The 13392-nt window shown below is 33.7% G+C and overlaps 1 protein-coding gene across 2 annotated transcripts; it reads right to left on the bottom strand.

Moving 5' to 3' along the window:
• Positions 1-6427: 6427 nt before the first annotated feature.
• On the bottom strand, positions 6428-11850 carry LOC121251130 (uncharacterized protein At4g29660). 2 transcript variants are annotated; one of them, XM_041150461.1, is made up of 3 exons: positions 11552-11850; positions 8186-8513; positions 6428-6887 (listed from the first exon to the last, which is right to left on the bottom strand). In XM_041150461.1, exons 2-3 carry the CDS (start codon positions 8366-8368, stop codon positions 6777-6779), a joined length of 294 nt encoding a protein of 97 aa, XP_041006395.1. In that variant the 5' UTR covers positions 8369-8513; positions 11552-11850; the 3' UTR covers positions 6428-6776. The 2 variants fall into 2 exon arrangements, with proteins under 2 accessions (XP_041006395.1, XP_041006394.1); XM_041150460.1 differs by having other exon boundaries at positions 8186-8450.
• Between the last annotated feature and the right edge of the window lie 1542 nt (positions 11851-13392).

The raw sequence follows: 13392 nt of genomic DNA, 5'->3' as shown, positions 1-13392 counted from the left end.
TATGTATGTGGAATTAGATTCCATGGCTTTTTACTCTATGGTAGTTTTTTTTTTTTTTTTTTTTTGGGTTTACAAGAGGAAGACAGCTATGCAGGTGTGAGTGCATCTTGGGTGGCATGCAGTTTGCATTTTGTTATTAGTGTATTTTGCTGTACATGTTGCGTCTAGGGAGGAAATTCTCAGGCTAGGGTAGCCATTTCGGTGAGTCGTTTTTCTTTTTCTTTTTTCCTTTTTCCTTTTCTTGAGCAAAGGAAATATGGGTAGAAGAATTTTAAACATAAGCCTCACACTACTTAAAAATATATAATTTTATTCTTTAATCTTCATATTTCATGAAAGAAAAATTCTAGACATAAAACACACACTCCTACACACCACTTAAAAACATGTGATTTTACTCTTTTATTCTCATATTTCATGAATACATACTCATGAAATATGATGATAAAAGAGTAAAATTACATATTTTTAAATGATGTACAGGAGTGTGGAGCTTTTGTATAGCATGACTCTTCATGAAATATGAAATATGAAGATAAAAAATAAAATCACATATTTTTAAATAGTGTGTAGAGTGTAGAATTTTTGTGTAACACGACTCTTGTTTGTATGGTGTACATGATCCTCTTAGTGAGATATCCTATGGAGATCAATACTAATTCAAAACCTTAATCACATGAAGATTCTCAAAGGAGGCATAGATCAAATATGTTCAATATAACTCAATCCAAAAGTTTTAAACTCACAAGTTTGGTACCATTTATGAAATATCAGTCTCTTTAGAGCTAATCACTTGCATCCATATGATTATATTCCAAAGTTGCATTCATCAGTTTCTTCCAACTTACAGAATCATGTTACTCTGGAAAAAAGATTCATTACATATTTGATGGTTGATGTTTGTGACAATCAAGCTAAGCTAAGTAACCATTCCAGTTGATGTTGTAAATGGCCTTTGTGATTGCCTTTGAAGTAGGATTCATTCATATGAAGCATGGACAGCAGCAGGAGGTTGGGCCGCCAACCTAGTTGTGAAAGTTTGTGATAGTACAGACATATAGCAACAATAGCTATGTTCCCTGGCCTGGCCCCAGCATGGATGGGTATCTAAAGTGAAACCAGCAGTATTAAAATTGAATCGGTCCCCTCTCAGCTTGCACTTTTTTTTTTATTGATAAAATGGTGGAGTTCCAATATTCCAACATCTATAATTGCACTTTTTTGTTGAATTTAGTTTAGGATCAATATCCACAGTCATTTCTTTGGTATGCTGACAAAAAAGGTGCTATAAATTAATTGTCTACCACTTTCTCTTTTTAATTTCTTGTTTTATTTAGTACTTAAAACTTTTTATTCCCCTAATCCTTTGCATGTCAATGAGCAATAATGCCTTTCTGATCAAAAGAGATAGGTGAAGTTGCTTTTTTATCTTGTGAATTGGATCATATGAAGATCTGCCTTGTTTATTTTCATAACTCATCTCATCTCATCTAATCATTACAACTTTCTCAAATTTTCACATAAAATAAAATAAATAATTTGACTTTTTCAAATCTCAAAATAAAAATAATATTAAAAAAATATATTCTAACAATTTTTTATTCAACTTTTAACTTTAATCTCATTTCATCTCATCTCATCTGAAACAGAGATATTTAAAAAAAAAAAAAGTTTTTATTGGCATTTTGTTGTTTAACTCATCTAAGTCGCCCATTCAAGGTTTGGTAGGATGTCTTTTAAAGTCAATTTTGTTGATTAATTAAATACAGATTCGCAACTTTGAGTGAATGTAAGGGTCAGCATGTGATTAGTGTTTTTTAAGTGTAAATTCAATTGAACTCCCCAAGTTTCCTCTATAAAAGTAATAAACATAACAAATAAAGTTAAGCATTATGCTGCTGCCAGCATTTATCATAACAATAATTGTTTCCATGGGTTGAATATGAGTAATATAAAGTAATTTTATAAGTATCAATGTCGCGTCGTAATAAGATATCGTGTCATTAAAATTTAATGTTCATGTGACTAATTTTAATGATATAACACGTAATTTTAATAATATATCGTGCCATTCATATTTCAAAATATTGTGATTGAATCTAAACCTTTCACATTACCTAAGCTCTTATTAATATTGCAGATCAAGGGGATGCACATCAAGGGAATGACCTCTTGGTGCACAACCAAAGTAGTACTGTTGAAGACCTACCTCGAGTTTAGGTCAATTTTTCACATGTTGAAAGATTAGGGTCCCGTTTGGATAGTGAGATGAGATGAGTTGGATTTAGATGAAAGTTGAATAAAATATTGTAAAATATTATTTTTTATTATTGGGATTTAAAAAAGTTAAACTGTTTATTATATTTCGTGTGTGAATTTAAAAAAATTATAATAATGAGATGAAATGAATATCTAAACAGGGCCTAGATCTTCAGTTCATTCACATATTGGTTAGCACCCAAAAATGGTTAATTTTATTTTAGCACCAAAATAACACGTCCCAAACCAGTCCCCTTGATGTGCATGAAACATCCTTTCTAAGACTCACAAATGACACTCTGAATTCCTTGTGATACCTTTTAGCCTAACCAAAGCACCATTCCAATTTCAAGGTTTGAGAACATTGAACAACATATAATATATTCAGACCATAATTTAAAGAAATTCGTATGGGAATTTCATATCCTTATCTATGACAAAGTCTAGATAATTTACCTAATTTTGGGTGTACTGAGATTGATATAAAGATGCAACAGTATTTTCTAAACTAGATCGATATCAATATGGATCTATTTAATCTGAATATGACCAAATAAGAGTTCATCTCCATGATCTGTATATTTTTTTTTCCAGAATTTACAAAAGATATTGAATTTATAGAATAATGTTACTCATCATCTCAATTTTTATCATTCTTTCATCATCCCATGATGTGGTATTAGATGATTAGAGATTATTTATTATATTTCACTTGTGAACCTATCATCTAATGCCATATTATAAGATGATAAATAGATTTTTTCAAATTTCTAGCCAATGTACCATCCACAAAACAACATAATCGTATCATTATCTTATGAAATTCATATTTCCTCGATCTTGGATAGATTTCTTAATATTATCGATTGAAGATAAAGACTTGAAGGCCGATAGAGTTTGCCAAAAAAAAAAAAAACCTTCCATAAATGTTTGACCAACCACTATAAACCTGATAAACATAGAGCTATGTGACCAACAAGGAATGATTCATTGAAAACATTTGTTTGACTAATCATAGCAACGATTAAGACATTGGCTTTAACAAATAAGATAAGAAGCATCTGTAACAGCTCATTCCATCATTTGTACAGAGTCAACAATAAGGCCGGTCAATGTTGACTCGGACTTGTTGGAAAATTTGTCAAAGAAACTTTATGGATTAATTGCAAAATCTTCCTCTAAATTTTCATTTATTTGCAAAAGGTTTTATTTATCAACTTTTGCACATTGCATTCCTTGATTTTAAGAATCTCTTCCCGTTGTCTCTCGATCCATATTTCCTTTGAAAACTAACGTGAGAATTGTAACTTGACATAGAGATGACACGTGTTAATTTTCATTGGCATACACATGTCATCTACATGTCATGTCAGCGGCAATTCTACTAAAAGAATCTCAAAAAATATATAAAAAAAAAATTAAAACAAGATTCCAAAAATTTTAAAAGGAGAAAATGAAAATAATAACAATTTTAAAACTTAAATATAATAAAATAACTTAAAAACCAACAAAGGGGTGTGCAACCTCACCCACAATCACTACAAAAAAAATAAGTATTTATGATAAGTTATTTTCGATAAGAAGAGAATAGACTATTTTAACAAGAAATAATTATTTTATATAACAGCAAATAAATAATTTTTTTATAGTAAATCTAGGCAAAGTGTGGATAAGGGAGGAACACCCCCTCTGCACAATCAAGGCCGTGTGTTAGTTTTTTATTAGTAATTAGCACGTGGCGTTAGTATTTCAAACGAAAGATGAGCAAATTGTCTAAAATGAGATTTTATCAAAATAAAGGGATGCAATCATGCAAAAGTTGAAAACTAAGGTAGCTTTCTGCAAACGATTGAAACTTCATAGCCTTATTTTGCAATTGACCGAATTTTTATATGATATTTCTGTGGACTTCTAAACATTTTCACAAAAACTTAATAATAATAATAATAATAATAAAAAGAACACAAGTTCCTGCAGCTATATATGGCTGAACATGCATCGCTCGTAGATAGGATGATAGCTTTCGGCCAAGAAAGGCAGCACCGGACGGTCCAAAAGTAACTTGGTTTGGTTAATACTTTTTTGCTTTTGTAGATCATGAATAAAGTTCTAAATATTCAGAGGAAATTAATGCAAGTGTAAACAGGTTTGATACATTTTCTGAGCCATATATATATATATATATATATATGTATGTATGTATATATTTTTTATGTCGGGACCTCTTTAAGGCAACGTCTTTCAAACCCACTCCTGTAGAATAAATTAAGGTCCCATGCACCACACCCTCTGAAATTTTCCTAAACGAAATTGATTAAATCGCAATTTTTTCATCGGGGGTGTGGTCCCAAAATATTATTTGTACCTATAAGATGTTGAACCTTGGACCTTGAAGGGAGTGATACCCCAAGATCAAAGCCTTCACCACTTAGGCCAACCTCTTAGGGTTCTGAGCCATGTTCAAGAAAGATAATTTTTTTACCCCTCCACCAATTAGGAAATGAAAAGTATTGAAGAAAGAAGCACATGAAAGAAGACCAACCTCACGTTCTACTTGGAATGCATGTAGCCGATGTTGTTTGTTGTCTTTTGCAGCTTAAGCTTAACCACGTACGTACCTTTGAAGTATCCATCCTTCTTTGTCTTTGAAATTTGATGGAGAACAAACGCATTCTTCAAATTTTCTTTACTCTTTCATGTCATGCACTTAAAAGATCAGGAGGAGAGCAATGGGGAGAAGAATGCATTTGTCCTCCGCCAAATCCCAGAGAGAGAAGGAACCAAGATTTTTTCTTATGCTCTTTTCGGCTCCCTCTGATGTCAGGCCATATATAAAAAATATGGGTGACAAATAGCAGAAACTTCAGTTTGGTTTCTCACCTCTACAGGAGTAGTTGTTCTTTTTATATTTATGGGGACCATTTCAACAAGGAAGACTGACTCTTCGATTCTGGTCTAAAGGCATGAAGGTGCATCATGTGCTACCCAGTTTGGACTATGAACTTTGAAATTTGAACCAGTACAATTCATTCTCTTGCTTTGTTTTTTGTTTTCTGGTTTGGAAGGTGGTGATTCATTTTCTAAGTCAATGGTCAGTGTCAATTGTTTTCGATTTGATTCCGAATTAAAACAATCTAGAAAAACAAAGAGTACTGTGAAGGTTGTTAGACAAGAATTGATAATTATTCTAATATCATATTCTAGAAATTCAGAGAGAGAGAGAGAGAGAGAGAGAGAGAGAGAGAGAGAGAGAGAGATGGAGTCGTCTGTGATTTATTAAAGCAACTTTTGTGGTGGTTTGTAGGTGAGTTCATTTTCAAAGTCGCATACATGGTCAATGTCAATTTCTTCCGATGTAATTAAGGTTGTTACTTGTTAGACAAGGTTTGATAATTATCCTAAAATCATGTTAGAGAGAGAGAGAGAGAGAGAGAGAGAGAGAGAGAGAAGTAGTCTAATGAATTAATATAGAATGATTAATAAAAAGTAAAAGAAAAACAAATTGATGCACACCATTGACTCATTGAGGGAGATGTGTGAAATGAAATGTTCTGCTAAAGAATAATCTAATGGTTTAACAGTACAATCTCATAAAACAGTGATTTTTTTTTTTTAAATGCGGAGACCTATTGCGTTAAACTTTACACTAAACACCAGGATTAGTGGACCACACCAGACGACAGACAGGAAGTGGAAAAACTGAGTTTGAAATTTGGTATTCTATTAGAAAAATTCTAATCCCTTACACCACACAAAATGATTTAATTTGTCATTTTTGCCCTTCTATTTAAACACACACATATTGATGTATAAATATGTGTTTAAATAGAATAACAAAAATGACAAATCATATGTCAATGTGTGGTGTGGAAATGATAAATAACATTTTTCAAATACACTGAAATTGGTAACATGTTGAGATTGTTACTTGGTTGTAAGCAGCATCTCAGAATATGGCATAAGTGAGAATAATAATAAGGAAAATACTCTTAACCACAAAGAAATTACACAAAATAATTTCACAAACTAACGTGACTTAATGTGACTCATTAGATTATAAAGTTACTTTTATTGTAAAGTAGATCTAATTGATTAAATGAAATCACATCAATTTGTGAGACTATTTTTGTATAATACATTTGTAGCTCTAGTAAATCATGAGTCATACTTCATGATGGTCAGCATAGCTCAAGTACATATAAAGTATACAACAAAAACACTTGGTTACAAGTTAGTGACTAGAAATGGATACAAGAAAATCATGTAAACTAGCCCCACTGAAATAATAACAGTAGGCTGTAGCCCTTAAAAATTAAAAGTCTTGAAGAAGAATCTCTTGACTTCATCCAAAGAACATTCCTGATCTTCAAAGCTCCAATCGTTTCTCTCCAGCCAAAGGCACCCCACCATAAGCAAAGCCTCATTGACAAAATACAATTGAGCCCCTGGTTTCTACAATAAACGAAAAGTGCAACCCTAGAAACTCTAACACCGTTTTCCAATTGGAGTTGGGGCTTTCACTGATTAGGTGGAAGGACATCTCCCTTCAGTACCTTCCAAGGTCCATAATAGAACTTTGGCCTCATTAGAGGGACGGCTTCCCCAGGGTGATCTTCCCAATACTTCTCCTACACATTATCAGGAAGCAGATTTTTCAATTCAAAAATTCTCTGTGTAGTTACTTTTGCATACTTCTTGTGCACTCCACTAATGTGATTGGCTGCGTCACTTTTTTTTAATATAAAATAATTGTTTTAGCCAATCACATCAGTGGAGTGTGCAATGAGTACGCAAAAGTGATTGTATGTAATAAAACTCTTTTTAAATCTTAAATAACTAGGTAAGGAAACCTATTCAACGCCATCTGAACCTCAATATTTGAAAATGTCATCCCTTAGAAACTCATTATGATACAAGCATGAAGTGCTAAATTGAGAATAAAGGAAAAATGGCGTGCCTTAAGGAAGTTAACTGCCATTCCACTAGAAGGTGAAGTTCTACATAAGGCAAACAAGGACTTTTCCGCAATTTCCCCAAGCTTTGTTGCACATAGCAACAAGGATGTTGAAATAAAGAGCAAGAACCAACAACTTAAAAAAGTTATTTTAAAAAAAAGGTAAAAACGACCGAATCCAAGGGAACATGAAAATTTTTACTAATCCTTTCCATGTTTTTCTTCGTAATGATGAGTTTTGGGAAAGAGGATGATGAAACACCAAATACAACAGGCAAGATACTGTCAAATGTCAATAAACAAGACACAACCAGGGGCAAAGTCCAAAGGTATCCCTCTAGGAGTCCCCCCATCTACTGAAAGTTTTGGTCAGTGAGTCTTCTAACTATCAATTCATTATTCAATCAACTCTTAGCAAGCAAACATATAATTGAAGACAAGGCATCTGACACCTGCAAGCCAAAACAATAAAACATGAGCAAATAGCACTGTCATGGAAGACCACCCCACAACTACAAATAGTTCCACTGAGCTCTATCTTCACAATTAATTTCGATTCATTAATAAGTATCAAGCAGCCTTATATTCTTTTCAAGCTTTTGTTTGAAGGCTAAGGCCGCTAAGCACCCAATCATATTCCAATGTCCTATTTCTAAACTGCCATATTGAATGAAATTTCTACTCACTAATTCCATAATCTGATATTGTTCCTCTCACTATAAATTTTTACTTAATATGAACATTCATTGTCTTTCCGACCAAATTTAAACACAACACAAACACACCTGCAAGTGCACACATTTTGCTAGGCCGCATTACAAAGAAACAACATAACAAATGTTTACTAATCCGCAAGAATAATAGAAAAAAGAATTTTATCTAACAAATCAAATAAACATAATTGAGTGATAGAATCAGAATAGAGAGGGGTTAGAGGGACCTAATAAAACATTTCGAACAGTGGCTGGTTACCTTGTAGAGTTGTTCAGTGATAGCAGAACCAATTACTCCAGTGTAGAAAGCAGCAATATAGATTGTAACAAGAGGTTTGAACGATTTGGGTCGCCTGTACGGATCGATCATGTCCCAGAGTAGAGTTTTTTCCCACTTTGTGTACAAATAATCTGCGTATTTCCTCCACAGATAGCTTGCCATTTCCACTAGATTTGCTTGGTTCTCTAACTCTACTACAAATCAACCTTCGCCATTTCTTAAAAAAAAGGAGACTTTTGATGATCTGAGGATGGTTTTACAGCAAGATTAGAAGAAACCCAATTGAGAATAAATGATTTATAAGCTTCTGCAAGCAGGTTATGCCCAGTTTGCTGAGAATTGAATGGTATAACATACATACTCCAACATGAACACTTAAATCCAACTCATTGACTGGAAAATAGAATTCTGGCATATAAGCTAACTGGTTCTCAAGAAGTGCCATAGTGATTCTGCCATGATACTTGCACAGAGAAACGGAATAGTATAATTCAAGAGCCCAGTAATTAAAAATGAAGCCTAGAAATGAACAAAGAAGGCTGGCTCGAAGGGCTTAGCAAGTAGGTGTTCGATATAGAACACTCATATCGATAAAATTAAGATGTATTAATCCTCAAAAAACTATGCAACTTTCTTTTGAATAAAATTTTGTAGAGTAACGAAAGTTGAAATGATCCTGATTAAAGAACACAAATTTACCTATTTGATTCAGTGATTATCTAGATTTTCAAGCTGCATGCATTATTAATTCCACCAATCCACTTGAAAACTTTATGATTATGGAACGTTATAGTGGTATGTACCACATGCAAATTAGCCTTTCTGCTTCCATTAAATCTATAAATCCCACTACACCCTGCCCCAAAAGAAAACGAGAACCACAGATCAGTACTTTTAACTTTTGATTCAAGTTTAAACAAAAATAAAACCGAATCAAGTTGATAAATTTGGTGGGAGAAATAAAATTAATAAGCCTTTCACACTATATATCATTTCTTTTGTTCCATATCAAATATAATCTTTAAGGTGAAAAAAGACATATATAACACCATGTTAATAGTTAAAGTTTTAAGTAATGATACTATGCAAGACACTATAACAAGCAGAAGATGATGTTTTTTCTTGATATACTATGCAGGACACTATATATATATATATATATATATATATATTTTTTTTTATAAGTAATGCAGGACACTATATATGCGGTACGAATATATGAAAAGAGCCATAAAAATCACTTGTCTTTTTTTATCATCCTTTTCCTAGAATTTCTCAGCAACCAAATATGGAGTACAAACAGAGCTATAATGGATTGGAAAAACGTAACTATAACCAGTCAACGTCAAGTTGCAAGAATTGCTTAGCTCTGCTCTCACTTCACTGGTCAACTCCAAAAATTAGTCAACAAAAATTCGTAATACAAGTATGAAGACATTTATAGCAAAAAATCTCAGTACCCTTTGGGAAAATTAGAGCGCATGAGCAGCACTCTTAGAAGGGGAACAAAATCAGATGAACTCTTGTTAAGTGTCTAATGATAACGTCCCAAAATAAATTAACTCACCCTGAAAGACATCGCAAAACATTTCCATTGCAACTCTTAGACTACAATAATGATCTAAAAGATACTAATTTCAATAGTCAGAGCCTTAACATATTAAATATCTCTAAAAATTACAGAACCAAGACAAAAATAAGGACCATAAAAAGTACAAGCACCATTTATAGAAGAACACCAACACATGACCACCACTCTATTAGACTACCACAAGCGCCATAATTAATGCAAAATGAGACAAAAAGAAAAACAGAAATATATGAATATATTCCTTAAAAAAAAGGATATCCTAACGTTGTTATATGATTCTTTTTAATTTGGTTTTCATTAAAAAAAACACCAAGAAGATTCTTCAGTTCCAGTAAAACCATACAAGAAGAAAGCAACCTTGAAGCCATACCTTTCCATAGAAGGTTTTATGAACTAGATGGATAACACAAAATGAGAAGGTGATGGAGACGTACCGCTGGTGAAGAGCTTAGGGGAGGTGAGAGTTGTATTGAAATGAATCGAGGTTACATAAAATGTGATATTAACGAAACGACAGAAGGTTCTAAAATAGTTTCTTGTATCGCTATATCTTGTACTCTGCTTTTATGGAATAAACATACAGAATAACTACATTTGACATCGATCACCTTTGCTCTTCCTTGGATTTATTTCATCTGCCTTACTCAATTCTTTGAGCACAAAGAATTACAGAATGAAATCCATTCAAATGTGCATTTCAGAGACAACAAGTATTGCATCATTTTTGGGAGAAATGGTGCATCCTAGCTCTAGCATCAAAGCTAATGAAGATATTAATCACAAAAACCAGGTCTTTTACATAAGAGCAAATAAAATAAAAAGGGATGCCACCTTTTGGACCTTTAAGTTCAGTACATGGTCTATGAAACTAATTAGATTTCAATGTAATCAAACTTAAAATGATTCTCCATCAAAATAAAAAAAATTGCTTTGCTTCCTCTTCTACTCAAGTAGAGCTGATTGATTTTAGTGTTGTACTTCTTGGTTATCAGCTGTGTATTGGTTTTGAATGGAATTGTTCTGGATGTAATGATAGGAGGTTTCAAAACTAACTAAACTAAATGGAAAATAAAAAACAAGGATAGAACTAATTAAGACCTATCTGGCTATGGCTCTACAATATCTTTAATACTAGTATTCAGTAAACAAGCATGCCCAACTCAAATACGGTTTTAACATACACACAGTCCCACCTTTTCCAATCGCTTCCTAAATATATTTAGGTATCCCTTAATCCCCCATCCTCGTGGAAGGCAACTTTCAATGGAAAAGTCTGATATGATGCAGTAAGAAGTACTCTTCTATTATCGCCAAAAGGAATACGTGATGATCTTTAATAATTGTAATGTATTTATAGTAGTTTGTTTACGCACCAAAAGCAATCATTTCCATTATCTTTAGTTTCTTCTTTTCTCCTTTTGTAATAATGCTCCTAGGGTTTCCAAACCAGAGCACAGACCATGATTGGCACAATCATGGACACATACAATGTATGAACCCCACATGAATGGGCACAAATATGGACCCACACAATGTTCATTTCGCTCAGTAATTCCTTCAAGCAGCTGATGGGCACAACCAAAAAAATCCAAACATTCCACCAACAATTATGAGAAAACAACTTCCATACAAAAAAAATTAAACACAACAGAAAACCCTACTTAGTGTCTCTCTTCTATTCAGTGTATGCCAAAAAACCCACACCCCCTCACTGTACCGGGGAACCAAAAATAAGTGTTCGACCAAAAACTTACTGTGATATAGGGGATGAGCTGGACACGAAGGCACGTATGTCCTTGAGTCACAGATCTGGACGCAGTAGTTTCCTCCAATATGGCATGGAGTCATAGATAGGGGACGCAGGCACAGCTCGGAGTTAGAGAGAGAGGGCTACGGGAGGGAAGTGAGATAGAAGTGAGGGAGAGAGGGCTACAGAAGTGAGAGAGGGAGAGAAGGTACTCAGACGGGAGGGAGGTGAGAGATTAATCGAGTCACAGATCGGGGAGGGAAGTGAGAGACAGGAGGGAGAAAGGGCTCGAGGGTGCTCAGACGGAGGGGAAGATATTCTGCGAGCAGAAGAAGTGACAGAGGGATCTAAGGGGAAGACATGGGTGAAGTGAGAGAGCGTTGTACGTAAAATCGTGATGTGGCGACCCGATTCGTCACGTCACGTTGTGTGGTGTTGGAGTAAAAGACCAGCCTAGGAGTAGATTTTCTCTATATTTTAGTTCTAAAAGGAACCTAAACTGCATAAGGTCACCCTATGTAATATCCAAGTCCAAGATAGTTTATCGAGGTTGAGATGGCTCCTTTGTTTTCAAAGAATAAAATTTTAAATTTTAAAAATTTTGAAAACTTCTCTTCTTATTATTATAATTTTTTTAAATCTTCAAGTAAAATAAAATAAATAATTTAATTTTTTTAAATTCTAAAAATAAAAATAATATTAAAAAATATACTCTAACAATATTTTATTCAACTTTTTAATTTTAATCTCAATTCATCTCTAAAAACAAACGAGCCTATTTGAGCTTAAGTGAGTAAAGACCCAAGGGCCTTAGAATTAGAATCTAGTAAGGTGGGATTAATTTTTGCCCTTGTTACATGATAAGTAGGCGCCCAAGGCCAAGGGAAGGGAGGATATAAATGAGGCCATTTATGGCCGCCTATACACAAGAGGGAAGATCAAAAGCCATTCTTTACATTTTCACATTTTCTCTTCTCTCCTCTTCCCTCTTTCTCGCCCTCCCTAGGGAGAAATCAAACACTATTTTTCTCTCCGTCAAAATACCATTTTTGTGCAAGCATAGAATGAAGATTCAAGAATACTTTTTTGGAAAAGATTAGCACGGTAAGAACCTTCAAGCCTTAACCTTATTCTCTTCTTATATACACAAGCGCTTGCAAGGAAGTTTGTTGGAGATTTCAGTTTAAAGGCAATAAGGGTTGTGTTGTGATTTTGTTGTAAGCATCATGAAAATGATAGAGTAATAGGTTCGGCCATGAAAGAGGTGAACAATGCTCAAAATTGAGATCTAAGTAACATTTAGGGTTTTTCTCCAAAATCGAATCCTTGATGGTTAGATAGTAAGAACGAATCCCTTAGATACTTAAGGAGTGTTCGGCCACCACTAGAGTTTTATACTTAACCACGATTTGAGGAAACACAATCTTGAATGAAATGTGCTTTTCCGCCACTAAGGCTTGATTGGAATAAAACCATACTTGTTATTACACATATACGCATACTCAGCCCTAAGGTTCTCATAGCATGCGTGTACATGTTTATGGAAATCACAAAAGAGATCTTATAACCGATTAGGGTTACGAAGTCTAAACCCTAGTACACAAAACACAAGTTTGGATTTAGTGTTTTGCTTTCAAAAGTCTAATAGTTACAATATACACTTTTAGCTTTCTTGATCGTTGGAAAAATACTTTTTGGAGCTTTTTAAGTTAGCCTCCAACTTACGCTTGGATAATATATTTATGTTTTTGTGTAAACTCTGCATTTTGGTTGCTTCTTCTGGTTAATGAAATGCTATTTTTGTTACATGCCACGATTGTTTTGTACCTTGTATATTCATGCTATGCT

This window comes from Juglans microcarpa x Juglans regia, chromosome 2D, assembly GCF_004785595.1.
Source record: "Juglans microcarpa x Juglans regia isolate MS1-56 chromosome 2D, Jm3101_v1.0, whole genome shotgun sequence".
NCBI lineage: Eukaryota > Viridiplantae > Streptophyta > Magnoliopsida > Fagales > Juglandaceae > Juglans > Juglans microcarpa x Juglans regia.
Note: the sequence above shows the minus strand (reverse complement) of the source record. Positions and strands in the feature narration are given on the sequence as shown.

Bases quoted from the DNA above. Each gene is read 5' to 3' on its own strand.
- LOC121251130 (XM_041150461.1), bottom strand. From the start codon at position 8,368: ATGGCAAGCTATCTGTGGAGGAAATACGCAGATTATTTGTACACAAAG. The intron at 6,888-8,185 runs GTAACCAGCCAC...GATAATGTGTAG, and splicing joins TCACTGAACAACTCTACAAG to GAGAAGTATTGGGAAGATCA.